Here is a 15,203-nt window from a genome sequence, read left to right on the forward strand (position 1 = left end):
CAATAAATATTTTGTGAATGAAATTAACAAGCCAAACCATCATCAACCATTTTACTTTCCTTTTGCTCTTAATAACAACTCATTCTTTCCCACTCCTGAACTTCTTTTACTGTTAGTGATATGAATTTGTTTCTCAAAACTGGCAGCACCATATCTATAAAGATTGAGAAGAACAGAACACTCTGATTAATATAATTATGCTCTAAATTAAACCAGTAGATCCAAAACAGTTCAGATTTGTGGACAATTGCAAAAGATCATGACCCCAGAATCCATCTCTCCTACCAGGGCTGTCTGCCTGTGCCAAAAATATAAATAAGGAAATAATGTGGGTATCTGTTTTCCTGAAAGAGCATCAGTGGATTATGAGTTCCTGATTAAAACAAACATATATTAAGGCAAAACCATACAAAGTTGCTGTTTCTGCAGATTAAAAACAGCCAACTATCAACAATTTTATATGATTCAATCATATTGATTCTATCCATTTTAATCCAGGGTGACTAGAGAATTTAATTTTCTTAAGTGGTAAAGGAAATGGGAACAGTTGCTGGAATTTAACTAGAAAGGTATTGTTTTATGTTACGCTTTAGTTCCCACAGTAAATTATATCAAATTTTAATAAACTCTCCTTCACATATTCATTTAACTTATTTCTTTTGTTTGTCCTGTGCTTATTTGTTGATTTTAATATTATGTGGACAGAGGATATTCATTCATACATATTCAAAAGTCTTTGAGGCACCGCCCATTCTAATAGAATATTTAATGTTATAATAGTAACACAGTGCTTCAACTGCTGAACGACTTTCTAGTTTATGGACTATGTAAATATCTCTTTGAAAACACATTTCCAGAAGTAAATGTAATATTCTATTATAAAATGGTGGCATTTTCTTTCAGATTAATTTGGAAGGACAACAGGAAGCCCCTGCTAAATTATTGGGAGGACATTTTTCTGATTATAAAATAATAATTTATGTTTATACTCCATAACTACTCATATTAAATTTGGCTTCTTAAAGTAGGCAACAGTGTGTGAGATCAGGAAGTTCTGTGCCTGATTTATTCCCCTAAACATGGATTATTATGATTGAATAGTGAGTCGAGGTCTTTACATGTGACCAACTTACCACTGACCTAGTGGTACGTGTATGTTTTAAGCATCTCCTCATTCGCACAATAACCAAATTCTGAAAAAGTGCTGTTTGTAAAGTGATTATCTTTATGAAATATTTTTTACAATGCTGTATACACACAGTAAATACCCAGAAAATAATTGTACAAGTGTTCTTGGTGGAAAATAATAAACAAACAGGCCACAGTAAAACCATGTGAAGAAATTCTGCACCCAATCTGGCAAACATTTATTAACTGCGTCCTCTGTAGAATGCAGCGGGCCAGCCAGTGCACTCTGGCTGCCACCGCCATTGCAGGAGACCCACGTGCATGAACCAACCACCCGCAGGCAGCAGGACCAAACAAGTGCTATGAGCATAGAGAGAAGAAACACGTAATTCTCACTACCACTGAAAAATCAACTTCTTTCATCCCAGGAAGGTACTTTCTTGTCGGGTCACTCATTAGTTCGCGCTCACAGGCCGTGTCGCATGTGTCGCACGAGGGGTGTGGCCAAGGGAAGTTCTGGCGTTAGTTCTCCATCTGTACATATAACCCCCATTCCTCCATAAATCGCAGGAGATAGGTTTCATTTTCCTCTGGTGGCCTGTCTGGAGCCTGCTCCTCATAGAGTCTGGCTAAAAGACCCTCCTCCGTGAGACAATCATCCTCGGGATGCTCAGAGTCCTCGGAGTCCTGGTCACAGCCAGACAGTGAAGGTATACACAGCCGGCCGGTGCGAGGGTCCCAATCCACCAGCGTGGCCGATGGCTCTTCCTCGGGCCCCGCTTCTGAGTCTGTGTGCTCCTGTGCTGGGTGGTGTAAGTCTCCGAGCTGAGGGGTGCGTGAGCACAGTAACATTTGTGGGCCCAAGTTCGCCAAAGCTGCCTGTTGCTCGAATAATCTTCCTTGTGTGGAAGCTTCCTCCTGCAAACTGAGCGCTGGCTCTTCAGGCGCCACACAGATGTCAGCGGTTCTTATGTCATATTCATATTCAATGCCTGTTTTATCTGTGGGTACGGTTCTGCTGAGTGACTCCTGCTGGGAGAGGGAAGTGCCTTCGGTGTTTCCCTCACAGTCGCAGAAAATTTCCATCAAATGCGAAGCGTACCCCAAGTGTTCCACCTCCACCTCCTCCTGGGGCGGCTCCGGGTTCCCGTTGGGCTCGGTGTCACTAAGGCTGGATACATCGCTGCTTTTTTCCGGTAAACCCATATCCTTATGAGAAACTTTAGAATCATCCAAAATATTGAAGGTGATAAAGTTAATCACGATTTTTTCAGCAGGCACAAAAAATCTTTTGTCAAATTCATTTCCATAAATCAAAATCTATAAAGAGAAAAGAGAATGGTTTTCACCTTTTCCCTTCGGAGAGACATTAAAAACAGCTATTGGGTAGACTATAGTGTCCCCAGATAGTTTTAAAGACATTCTCTTACCAACTCGTGAAAGTGAAAGTTATGCTCGAGATACACAGAGAAAACTCGCTCACTAGGAGGCTGAAGACCCAAAGCCACACAAGGCCACCAGAAGTGCAGAGTGGCTCCCTGGGCGGGTATTTCTCAGATCAAGGCTTGGGCTGTGGCTGCCCACTCCTCTAACTGGCTGACGAAATGCAGGCCAGTGGCTTAATTTCTGGAAACTTTTTAATTCTGAGAAGTCAGAATCTTGGTCACATGGAGAGTGGCAGAGAAGAGTGAGACAGAATTTGTGAAACTGCTTTGTTGCACACGGTCTGCTACGGACTTGTGTATTAGCTGTGGTTCCCTGGGCTACCAGCCCTTTTGGGGATATACCCTGGACGTGAAATGTGGACAGGCATGAAAATTGGATGTAGAAAGGGAGAGAAATCCATGAGTAGGGATGCTTTTACCCCTTACACCATTCTAATTATGTTATAATAGGGACAAAAAAGGAAATTCATCTGCCAGTTTATGGCAAATAGAGAAACTCTACATCAATTCAGGGAAGCTCAGTTGAGATTAAAATATTGCTGGGGTATGTGGAAGGTGCCTGGTATCTAAGAGAGCATCAGTTATGGGTTATGTTACAATCCTCATTGTCACTCTACCATCTGATTTCATTTAATATTACAAAATAGGACCTTCAGCCTCTTTCTTTTACAAAATTTCTGGTTTCAAAAAAATCACAGGTAGTCAGTTCTCCTGTAAATTTCCCTTCCAGGAAAGGTCTCCTGATGCCATTAAGAAGCCAACTCTGAAACCTAAGTACAGGCAGAGTCATAGAAACATTTACAGACGGAACTGACAGGAACCAGTGTATGTTACTGTGTGCATAAGAACATTAATAGTTCCCAAGGAAATAGCTTTTATTGTTTAAGAAAATACACTCAGCCCTTTGGAATCCTTCAGCAGATGGCCCAGTAACATCAGGTTTGTTCCTTCTTCCTACTTTCTCCCCTCTTGCTGTGAATGGTTAAGTCCTGGCCGTGCTCCTCCTAGGTGTGTTTCTGTCCCTCTTTCGTCTTTAGACTTGCATCTTCTCTTCCTGGACACCTGCCACAGTCCCCTAGCTGCTTTTCTTGTTTCTAGCCTTACACCCCATAAAGTTGTCCTGGAATTAAAAGCCAGTTGGATATAAAACCCAACACTGACTGTGAAGCTCCCAACTTAAAGCCCTGCGGCGATTTCTCTTTGCAGGCAGAGTAAAGCCCCAGCTCCTTAGGACGCCCCGGCTCTCCCACCTGGCCTTCCTCCCACTCTCACCGGAGCCCCATGCTGCATCAGGGTCACGCAGTTCCACCCACGGCTGCCCCACTGTTTCTTCTGACTGCACCAAGTGTCCTGGCTCCTACTCACCTCCCGTTACCAAGCCCTGGCATGAGAGCTGAGCCCCCACGCAGGGGATCCGGCCCTCCTGTACTCCCAGAGGCCCCAGTGCCTGCTCTCATCTTAATCTTCATGTATTATTTAGAAATTCTAGCCCCCGACTACACGTGCACTTCTTCTAGAAGATCATTAAATAAAATCTTTGCAAAGCTATGGAATCTTTATCTTTGGGTATGTTAGTGAGCCAATCCAGAAAGTGTTTTATAATTTATCAACTATTTAAATTCACTCTGCCCTTAATTGGAACTGTATCTATTCTATATCCTTTTTTCTATCCTCCCGCAGGTATGTTATAATATTAATATAATATACATAATATAATATGATATGATATAATACTCCTGCCACCAAGCACTCACCAAATTTGCTGGGTGTTTCTCTTTGCCGACGTGAATATATCGGTAGATGGAGTAGCCCATCACAGAAAACAGAAACACGGTGACAGATACGGGCAAAACATACCAGAAGATGATTTTAACCTTGAACTCTGAAGATGGATCTGTAAAAAAAGTGGGGGTGGTCAGAGAGTTGTGATTTAGAGTGGTGGGAGAAAACTGGCTTTGGGCGGATCACTTACATTTAGGAACTCAGTTTCCTCACCTGTATGTTGAGAAGCTTAAGCTAAATGTTATAAGGGTCTCAGAATTCTTACTCTCTCTGACAGTAGATGGTTTTAAGGAATCATCTGGATGCACCTTAAATCTTTATAGTAAGGATACATCAATGATCCAAGTCAGCAGGTGTTCCAACATTTTGGAACATTTTGGAACACTCTGGCTCTGAGATCCATGTGGGTTCAGCTATTTGAAGGGTGTCTGATATTCGGGGAACTCATGGCACTTCTAACCAAACAACAAAACCCTCTTGTGAAGATCCCATTGAGTGGCCTCACTTTCCCACACCACTCATTTGACTCAATCTTCCTCATATTCAGTGGGGGACGTGAATGCATGGCATCACCTTTTATAAGAACAACAAATCATTCTTGCACTGGTTGGCCAGACTTTCTGGGTAGGGCTGGAGCTTGGGGGTGTGTGTAGGGAGGTAGCTGGCCTGGGTGTGCTGAGAGTGGCAGTTAACTCCCTCCTGGGTGCTGCTGTGCTGTAGGCTCATGATGGGCTAAAGTCCACAGAGAAATGGAAAGACCTAGGGAAAAGGTTTTAAGAAGCACAGGCCTGGCCCACCATTGATCAGACTATATGGCTGATGACTAGAGCTCACTGTCACTAACTTATGCTTGTTAAGCTTCTGTGGTGTGCTTGGAAGTTGTGATGCTTAATTTTATGTGTCAACTTGGCTAGGCCACAGTATCCAGACGTTTGGCCAAATATTACTCAAGATGTTTTTGTGAAGGTAGTTTTTTAGATGAGATTAACATTTAAATCAGTAGATTTTGAGTAAAGCAGATTACCATCTATAACATGTGTGTGGGCTTCATCTGAGCAATTGAAGACTTTAATAAAAAAAAAAAAAAAAAAAAAGACTGACAACCCCGAGGAAGAGGGAACCCTGCCCGCAGACTGCCTTTGGATGAAACTGCAGCATCAGCTCTTCCCTGGGTCTCCAGCTGCACAAATTTTTGGACTTGCCAGCCTCTACAATCCTGTGAGCCAACTTAAAATAAACAAATGTCTCTCTCTCAAACAATATATAGAACCAATAGGAGATCTATATCTATCTATATATATCCATAGATATACACAGGTTCTGTTTCTCTAGAGAATCCTAATACAGAAGTAGAAAAAGGAACAGCTTTAGCACAGATGACAAAAGTCCTAGTGTATTTCTTACACACTAATAAAACCAGCAAGAGTGTGACAGAAGCGTTCTAATTCATGTGGATGTTGGATTCTCTTGATGCCTGGGCCTGCGAGAAGGCAGCTAGGTCCCCATCCAGTTAAAGACTGAAAGCAGATGTGTCACGGACGATGAGGGCAGACAACAATAGCTGGTGGGAAAAGTCCAGCGTGGGGGCCAGCTGCCGGCTCGGTGACCCTGAACAATTCCGGAAGAGCACATTTGTCGTCAGGTTCCGTGCAGTAATGTGCCAATGCTGCAAGCTGGATGCTTGCAGGTGCCTGAGCACCACCTGCCTCCACTTTAGGCTGCAACTCAGTCCAGCCCTTCAATGCAATCCCTGGTCCCTGCACTGAGCTTGTTCTAATTAAAGAGTCGAGACACACTGTCTAGGGGATGGACATGTTTGAAGCTCTGGCTCGGTGGGGGGTGGGAGGCGCAAGAGCAATATACGTAACCTAAACTTTTGTACCCCCACAATATGCTGAAATAATAATAAAAAAATATGACTCTGGCAAAAGAGTCACATATAAAAAATATATAAGTAAATACTACTATTACAAAAAATTACAATCCATTTATGCTTTTTCTTTCCATTCCCAAGGGGGATATAAACCTTTATAAAATAAAAGACAATTATAAAAACAAGCAAATAAAAAGAGTCAAGACAACGATGACTGACGGCATTTAGGGCACCACATTTACTACAATAAACCTGGTAAACTGTACCTGGATTTTAGGGATTGGAGGACTATGGAGAATGGAAATATTTTTCAAGAAGAATAGTCTCTACGGAGGTAACACTGATTTTTCAGAAAGCAGCCCTCATGCCAGTGTGAAGGAAAAGTACCCCTGGTGATCCAACAGCAGGGATTTCAGGGGAAAGTTCAGAACCAGAAATGGTGCCTCGTTAGTTTGTTACTTTGCCTACACTAGTGAGAAAGTGGGCTCTGTCTGCTCACTGGGAAGTATTTAATTTCATTGGTGCTTTCGTGGCTTTTGCTCTGCCAACTAACTACCTCAACGATTTCCACTGGAAATTCATTCCTACCAGTTGGCACTGATCAAGTTGCTAGTAAATAGAGCACCTTTCCCAAATACAAAAATGATTTCTTCCACCTGCTTTGTTTTGCTTGGCATTTTAGTTTCATTTGGCATATGGCAGAGAACTCTTCATTTTAAAGGAAAAGGTATGATAAAGACAGAGATTCAAAAACAAGGCCCTGCACTTTTCACATGTACTTACAACGTGCCCTTTCTTTTCCTTGGGGTAACTGCATCCAGAAAGGTTGGGGATGGGGAGCTGAGGGAAGAGTGAAGCGGGGTTGTACATTCCTACTCATGGCTGAACCCAGGATGATAGGACCCAGGCGTGGGGTGAAGGGTGGTGAGAATCTGTCTCTAGTCAGCATGTTTGGATGAGAAACAAAGAATAATGGGTGAAGAGCCCTTGGATGCAGGCGAACTTTAGGATTTATTTTCTTTCAATGTTCATTCAGGTTTTGGGTTCAAGCTCCTCTCCGCCTAGGAGAAGAAAGATTAAACAAATGCCAAGCTCACAGCTCTGCATCTCCTAACAGCAATGAGTATCTTCAACCAGGGTTTCTCGGCTGCTCAGTTCAGAAAGCGTGAGGAGGAGACAAAGGAAGGAAAGCGAGAGACGCAACTGGAAGGGGAAAGGAGTGACCACTGATTTGCTGGTCCCAGGCTCTCAGGCAGCCAGTAGGTGGTATCTGAACACTACCGGAAGACCCTGCCTGGCATTAGGATTCACAAGGGGGTGGGGGACAAAAAAAATTTCTGTTTTACAGTGTTTTTAGGATAATGCTTTGCTGCCAGCAGTAAAGCTGTCTGATGCTCTTGAAGACCACAGAACTTCTATTGATCAGAATGATTAGGGCTTTAAAGAAGAAAAAAGATGTGTAAAAGTCCTTGTTGTTTCACAGGGTGGCCGTACGGCTGTGGGAGGACTGTTGGCCGTGGACTCTAGGCCTGCACTGACAGTTCTCCAGGGGGTGACGACAGTCCCCAACACCCGCCAGGCTCCATGGCGGACCCCCCGCGGCTGCTGAGTGCATTTCTGGTGAGATGGTTTCTGCCTTTGCCCCAACCTGTTTCTATCAGACATGTATTTGTCAAAATCTTATCTAAACTGTCACAATTCCTTCTAGTTTTAGTAGATTTCCTTCCTCATGTGGACTGAGTTTTTTAAGCTTACCTTTCATAGTCCTGACACACTGCTTCTCAGAAGGCCGAGCTGGGCGAGGGGGCCCCGGCACGAAGGACGACACGTGGACACAGTACAGAGTGTTCGGCTCCAGCCAGGTGAGCACCAGCGTGTGGTTGGTCACACATTGGGACCACTAGGATGGGGAATTGCAAACAGCGGTTACAGCCAGAGATTTCTGGGACCACCCCAGACAAATAACTCTAGAAAGAAATAAAAGACTGAGATGCCATTTAATTCTTTATGGTCACTGTACATTTTTTTTTTTTCCCCAGCAACAGTTTCAACACACCCTTTTTCTTTAGCTCAGCAGGGCACAGTCAGGAACTGGACCAATCCCCAATTCTCAAAAAAACACAGGGATGGATTTTTTTTTATTCAACTTTGTCCTGTGTTCTTGCTAATATATATATATTTTTTCTTCTAGGAGAGTGATGGACAGATGTTATACAAGTAAAAGCTCTCCATCAAAGTGAAGTACACAATCAGTCTATATTCCAGTAGCAATATCACATCCTGTTAACAGAGAGTTTCTGTAAGGAAAATCTGAGGTCAGTTCTGTAAATTTTCTACATTTCAGCTTCAATTGTATCTGCATGGCATCCCCTTTGAATATCATCACATCTTCCCTGATTCGCAGGCAGAGACTCAAAGCATCAGCTACAAAAAGTAGTACATAGATTATATATTCCATTCCATTTTGGGCTTACCATTCTATTTGATTTAGTATTATATACGGACACGTTATACTTCAGATTGGAGTAGATTTGTTGCATGGAAACAGAACTGTCTTCTGAATTTCTCTTCCACTTCTCTGGAGCCGTCAGGACAACAGAAATGGACTTCTCGTCAGTAGTCAGAGCAACCTCTGGTGGGCCAATTTGTGCTTAAAGGGGAGGGGAGAGGGTTAAATTAGGAGGTCAGGTTAACTTGATGTTAATACATATTTAACAATTGTGATAGCTGCATTACTTACTTTCTAAAAAAGGATAGAATCGTCCAGTTTCAGCCCATTTGGAGCAATTTGTTTCCCAAATGGCCTTAACTTTGGCATAATATTGGTGCTCATAGTCGGAAGTTTCAGCAGAAAGATCACAGTAGGTCCTATTGATATTTCTGCATTCAGATTTATTCAGCCATTTCTTTTGCCCATATCTGCTAGGAAGGAAACTTGGAATTAATAATGAGATGCCCTCTCTACTTTACAATTAAGAAAACTCCCAGTCATTATATAAAACTGAATGGAACTGAAGACCTTCTCTTCAGAAAAACAAAAGTGCTTGTCATTGAGATAAAAAAGAATCCATTTTTGCTGCTGGCAATTTTTTTTCATTAGCTGTCAGGAACATGAGTCAGAGTTTCTGTAATCACCTTTCTTTTCTGTGAATTATAATGTGGATAGTACATTCGAAAAGCATGTATTTTATTTTTATTTCTTTGGCTACAGTAAAATTTTTACATATTGTATGATCCATTCTTCCTGTAATTATCTATGTAAATTTATAGTCCACCCTGTACATGAGGTCTGTTTGATGTGTTGTTTTACGAATGGTTAGTCATTTTTTTTCTTGGAAGAAAAATTATCTTGACACTTTCTTAAAATTTAAAAATTTGCTAGGCATCAAAAGTTCTGGGGAATATTCATGAGGTTGGAGTGCATACAAAAACCTGCATTTTCAATAGTTACCATGAGGAGGAGGAAGAGGAGGATGATGATGTTAATGATGATATGGATTAGGTTGTTCATATTGATTTTCTTTTTCTTTATTAAAAACACAACACTCAGAGTGAATAGGAAGAAGGAAATATTTTTAGCCCTTTTCAGGTGGGAGAGAGTCAGGTGTAGAGTTTGGGTGACATGGGATGAGACAGTGGAAGAGACAGAGCTGTGTGGGAGGCTACTGAAGGGATTAAGGCAGGGTGTTGGGGGACAAGATCAGAGGCTTGTCTCAGGAAGCTAACTCTGGAGAGGGTGTGGAGAAGGTGACAGGGTTAGAAGTGGCAGCGTGGGGAGCAGCTGAGAGGATACTGCAGTGGTCCAAGGGAAGGTGTAGGTGGCTTGGACAAGGATGGTAACAGTAGAATGAATGAGGGCAGGACAAAAGCAAGAACTATTAGGAGATATGGGCCGGGCACCATGGCTCATGCCTGTAATCCTAGCACTCTGGGAGGCCGAGGTGGGAGGATTGCTTGAGCTCTGGAGTTCGAGACCAGCCTGAGCCCTGAGCAAGAGTGAGTCCCTGTCTCTGCTAAAAACAGAAAAAATTAGCCGGGCATGGTGCCACATGCCTGTAATCCCAGCTAAACTTGGGCGGCTGAGGCAGGAGGATCGCTTGAGCCCAGGAGTTTGAGGTTTCTGTGAGCTAGGCTGACGCTACGGCACTCTAGCCCAGGCAACAGAGCGAGACTCTGTCTCAATCAATCAATCAATCAATAATTTTTAAAAAATTAAAAAAAAAACAACTATTAGGAGATAGGACTTGGTGATTGAGTGGATGAAAGAGATCATGGAAATGAAGGTGTTAAGGATGATGTCTTTTTCTGTCTGGGGCGATGGGTAGAACAGTAGTAACATTTTCCAAGGTAAGGAACACTGAGGAGGAGCAGATGTGGGAATGTGTTGAGGTATGCATGAGATATCCAAATGCAGATGACCGGCAGGCAGTGGGGCTCAGGGCAACGGCATAAAGCTGCTCATTGAAGGCACAGGCATGAATGAGTTCTCCATGCAGACACAGCAATGTCTAGGATAAAAATTCAGGAGCAACAAGATTTAAAGGTTAGATACAAAGTAGACCTGGAAGTAGCAGCTAAAGAGAGAAGAGGAAAAACATGTATCACAAATGTCAAGGAAAGAGTGTGACTCCCCTTGAGGAGGAGGATATGTCAACTTTTACAAGCATTGCCAGAGCTTCAGAGTATAGCAACAGATTTCTGAAAGTAAATGTCTCCCGTTCCATAGGTACCACACCTACTAAAAAACATTAGAAATATAGTCAGATCTTTTTGACCAACTTCTCCATCCAAGTGGTTTTCAAATTTTTTGAAATTCCTTAGGGGCTTTCAAAAAAAATTTTTTTGACCATGATCCATGGGGGAAAAATATATTTTACATTGTGATTCAGTTCATAAAAAATACATCTAACATACTAAAACAAACGTTTTACAAGATAATATTTAAACTTTACTAGACACCATGCATTCAGTTATTTCCCATTCTACTTTACACCATTCCATTCCTTTCCATTAAAAATAATGCTAGCTGTGTCCCTCAAAATTGATTTCATAACCTATCAACAGGTCTCGACTTGTGGTTTGAAAAATATTGCCAATGCCTGTGTGATCCTCCCTCCTGGAACTTCCTCACTCTGCCAAGGGCAGGGCAGCTTCCCATGACAGACGCTGATGAAGGAGAAAATGCTCTTTACCAAATTCTGAGCAAAATAAATGATGACCAGAATCATTCAACAAATATTTCAGTAACGATGCTCAGGCATGGCAAAAAATCACGTAGGGGCCCTCTTCATTATCGTAACAACCCTAGAAGACAGGTGGCATTATTTTCATACCATTTTACAGGTGAGGAAACTGAGGGATTAAGGGAACCACTCAAGTTCACATGACTAATAAAAGGCATATCTGGGATTTGAATCACTTTTCCCTGATGCCAAAGCTTGTGATTTTAGTGCTACATTCTACTTCCCTGCATTCAATTCTTTTCGTGGATATAATTTAAACTTTAGTTAAATTTTCATCTTGGAAACAAACTTCATGCACAAGTGTAAAAGTATAATATGTAACCTGCTCAGCCTGGCTATGACCTGGAGACTGCCTGACTCCAGAGCTGAGCTTGGAGCCCTCTGGCAGGGGAACACACCACCCTCTATTCCTGTCCACATTCCACATGCACGGGCGTGCAAGAACTCTGACATACACAGCAAGCTTCTTTTTAAATACCCAGTTTTGAAATGTGCACAATCTAAGTTATCTGCTCTCACACAGCAGTGATGACTCTGCCTATTTTTGTAAATTCCTTTTTGAATCACAGACAAATATAAAGGACAGAGCAAGCTCTTTGCTCCACCTAATGGAAAAGGAGGCAAGGGCACGCTCACGAGCCGTTTCTCTCTGCAGAGCCATGTCTTATTTTCTGTAACACCAGCTCCTGAGAAACTCTTTGGAAATGGAAATGAGAGTGAGTTTCTAGATAAATGAGGTTGCTGTGAATAGCTGCTAGCTATTAGTGGGAGAATTTTTTTTTCAAAGACAAACATGACTTTATTCTTTTTTGTAAATATGGTAAATGATTTTTAATCCAAACAATCGAACAATGCAGAAAAGTATAATCGAAAGAGAAATAAATCACCCTAAAACCAACTACCCTGAAACATTTGGTATATGATTCTGGGCATCTTGTCATGCTTACATATAAACAGAAGAATGATTAGATAGCAGCACAGACAAAAATTAAATTATATCGTACATATAGTTTTAACAAAAGTAGCAAATATAACTTGATTTGAACTTTAATAGAAAAAAGAAATTTAAGTGAAATTAAAGGAATTGCTGAAGTTCAAATGTTTCGTTACTACAAAATATATTAGTTCCTAAAAGAGCTTTTAAATTAAGAAAATGGCTTGTGAAAAATATTGCGAGGCTTGTTATTAAAATAATGAGGCATTTGTATTTTCATTTTAGGTCACATTTAATGGCTTCCTGACATGCAAATCAGTATACTTATAGTTCTTCCCCACTTCTGATTTGTTATATTATTGTTTAAATTCAAGCATTTACAAAAAAGTTTCTATAACTATCTTTCTCATCACTATTTAGTCTTAGTTCTACATTTAGATGAATTCAATGCATGTCACTGGGTTATTTTATTTTATTTTGTTTTATTTTTGCCATAACTGTGTCCTTACTGAATGCTTTTGAATTCATCTTTATGTTAGCTGGATATCTTCTTTAGCTAGTGGTACCTCCCCTCCCCCAAGGGTCTCAGGGAAGTGATACCCTGAGTTCCCACCTGCTTGAAAATACTTGTCTATTGAACTTAATAAGAATCTTAGGTCACACTTGCCTTTCCCCTGGAAGATATATTCTGCTGAGTGTTGCCAGGCAGAAATTCTCCCTTTCTTCCAACTTCAGTTCTGTTTTTGCTATAATGGCTATAAATCATTTAATTTTCTTAAAGTTTAGTATGCCTTGCTATTGTTTTTATTAGATTTTTCTAGACATATCATGAATTTATAATATATAATATAATATATAATTCCAAATAGTCTTTACCTGTTCAACCATTATTATCACTTAGCTATAATAGGGTTTCATCTTAATGAATATTTTTATTTTCCAACTTTTTCCTAAGCTCCACCCACTTGATTCAAATAAAAAAAAATTCTCCCTGTTGTCTTAGAATCTCTTCTTTCACTGTTTTATTTTCTATGAGTTTTACTTTTAGAGATTATGTTGTTTATGAACTCTAATAAAACTATGGACAACTGCTTGTCTGAATTCTTCTCCATGGGGACATTTCCTCAATTTCTGGTGGTGGCAATTCCTTAGATTTCTACATTCTTAGATTGTTAAGTGGGCCTCTTAGTACTGTGACACTTATTCTTATGAAATTATTTCCTACTGTTGGAGCTTGAGAAGGTATAGGTTTGCTTCCAGCTTCTGCAGTTGTTTTCCTTCAGATTCCACAGGATTTGGCTTATATGCTGCAGAGTTTATGGTTTGGGGTTATGGCATTTCCTTTGTTTATCTGAAGATGGATGTTGTCTGTTTTGCATTTTTTCTTGCTTGCAATGAGTTTTGAGGGAGAGGTGAAAAGTAAAAATGTCCATTCACTGCTATCTTTAATAGGAACAGCTGGTTGCACAGAATTCTGCACTCAGTTTCACTAAGTCTCAGAATGTCTATGATTCCAAAAAGCTTAGCAGTTTCAGAGATGATGGATTGCCTTGTTTGCTCAGCCACATAATAATGTTTTGGCCAACTTCTCTTCTTCAGTTCCATAACTTCCCCTTGTTTGAGCACCCAGTGTTTCTGTCTCCATGAAGAAACTGTTTTCTAATTTAATCTAAAAAAACCTATCAAGAAAACTTAACATGGGATATCTAAAACTTTTTTCTTTTTCAAACACTTATTTAATACCCTAGTTGGTTTATCTTTGCACAATTAGCAGGAGTCTGAGTCTTGTGTTTATAAATTAGCCAAAAGGAAAAGAACCAACTTACATGAAATACTGCACAGTATAAGTAACTTCAATTCCTTGTAGACCCTCTGGTGGATTCCATTGTAGGACATTCTTCATGTTTATGGATAAGAAGGTGATATTTGTAGGTTTAGGCAAACCGCCAGAGACACAGGGAACTGAAAAAGGAGTAGAGAAGATTTGAGGTGTTAGTGGAGAAGGAAAACATGACCCCTGTAGTAGCTAGTCTCCAGAGACGCCCCCCGCCCCCATGGACCATGCCTTCCAGTATGCATGCCCTGTGGACTTCCTCCCACACTGAACTTGAGCTGACCCTGTGACTTTCTTCAACTAAGAAAATGAGGCAGAAGTGACTCTGGGACTAAGTTCTAGGGTGGCCCAGGAGCTTCCACTTTTGCCCTTTTGAAAACCATAAGTGGTCATGTAAAACAACAGCTATAACCTGCTGGGGAGACCATGTCAAGAGGTCATGTGAAGGAGGAGAGGCTCAGTTGTCCCAGTGTCCCAGCTGAGCCCAGGCTTCTAACTAAGGGGCCACAATGCAGTCATTGTGATCATTCCAGTCCCATCTGCCATTAACTGAAGGTACATGAGAGATCCTGAGTGAGACCAGCAGAAGAATCGTCCAGCAGAGCCCCAGTTAACTCCAAGAATCGTAAGAAATAATAAAATGTTTTAAACCACTATGTTTTGGGGTAGTTTCTTACGCACCAGCAGAGAAGTGAAATTATTTCTTTATTAGGTACAGATATAAAATTTAGAATAGATGTCCCTGAAAGGCCAGAGTTTGGGAGGTTAGAATTGGGGTTGGCTTTACGGAAGTATATAATAATGCAAAAATTAGAAAAAGAACCAGTGAAGGAAGACAATCTGTTTAAACACTGATATGTTCACATCACTGTGTTCTAAAAAAACCTGTATCCTAGAGGATTAATTTGTAGACATCCTGTTTAGAGAAAAATGAAAAAGAATCGAGAAACTACAAAAAATGAGA

General features: G+C 41.0%; 1 protein-coding gene across 3 annotated transcripts in view; it reads right to left on the bottom strand.

Moving 5' to 3' along the window:
* Window positions 1–1,251: 1,251 nt before the first annotated feature.
* IL20RA (interleukin 20 receptor subunit alpha) overlaps window positions 1,252–15,203 on the bottom strand; it is a 30,782-nt gene continuing 16,830 nt past the window's right edge. Inside the window, exons 2-7 of one of the 3 annotated variants that reach the window (XM_069487878.1) lie at window positions 14,232–14,367; window positions 8,969–9,147; window positions 8,703–8,878; window positions 7,984–8,128; window positions 4,328–4,467; window positions 1,252–2,448 (exon numbers count right to left, since the gene is read on the bottom strand). In XM_069487878.1, the coding sequence (XP_069343979.1) occupies window positions 1,651–2,448; window positions 4,328–4,467; window positions 7,984–8,128; window positions 8,703–8,878; window positions 8,969–9,147; window positions 14,232–14,308 (1,515 nt within the window). In that variant the 5' untranslated portion in view covers window positions 14,309–14,367 and the 3' untranslated portion in view covers window positions 1,252–1,650. Of the gene's footprint in view, window positions 2,449–4,327; window positions 4,468–7,983; window positions 8,129–8,702; window positions 8,879–8,968; window positions 9,148–14,231; window positions 14,368–15,203 lie in introns of those variants that run through there. The other 2 variants (XM_069487877.1, XM_069487875.1) reach the window with 2 other exon arrangements.

Source organism: Eulemur rufifrons, chromosome 15, assembly GCF_041146395.1.
Source record: "Eulemur rufifrons isolate Redbay chromosome 15, OSU_ERuf_1, whole genome shotgun sequence".
NCBI lineage: Eukaryota > Metazoa > Chordata > Mammalia > Primates > Lemuridae > Eulemur > Eulemur rufifrons.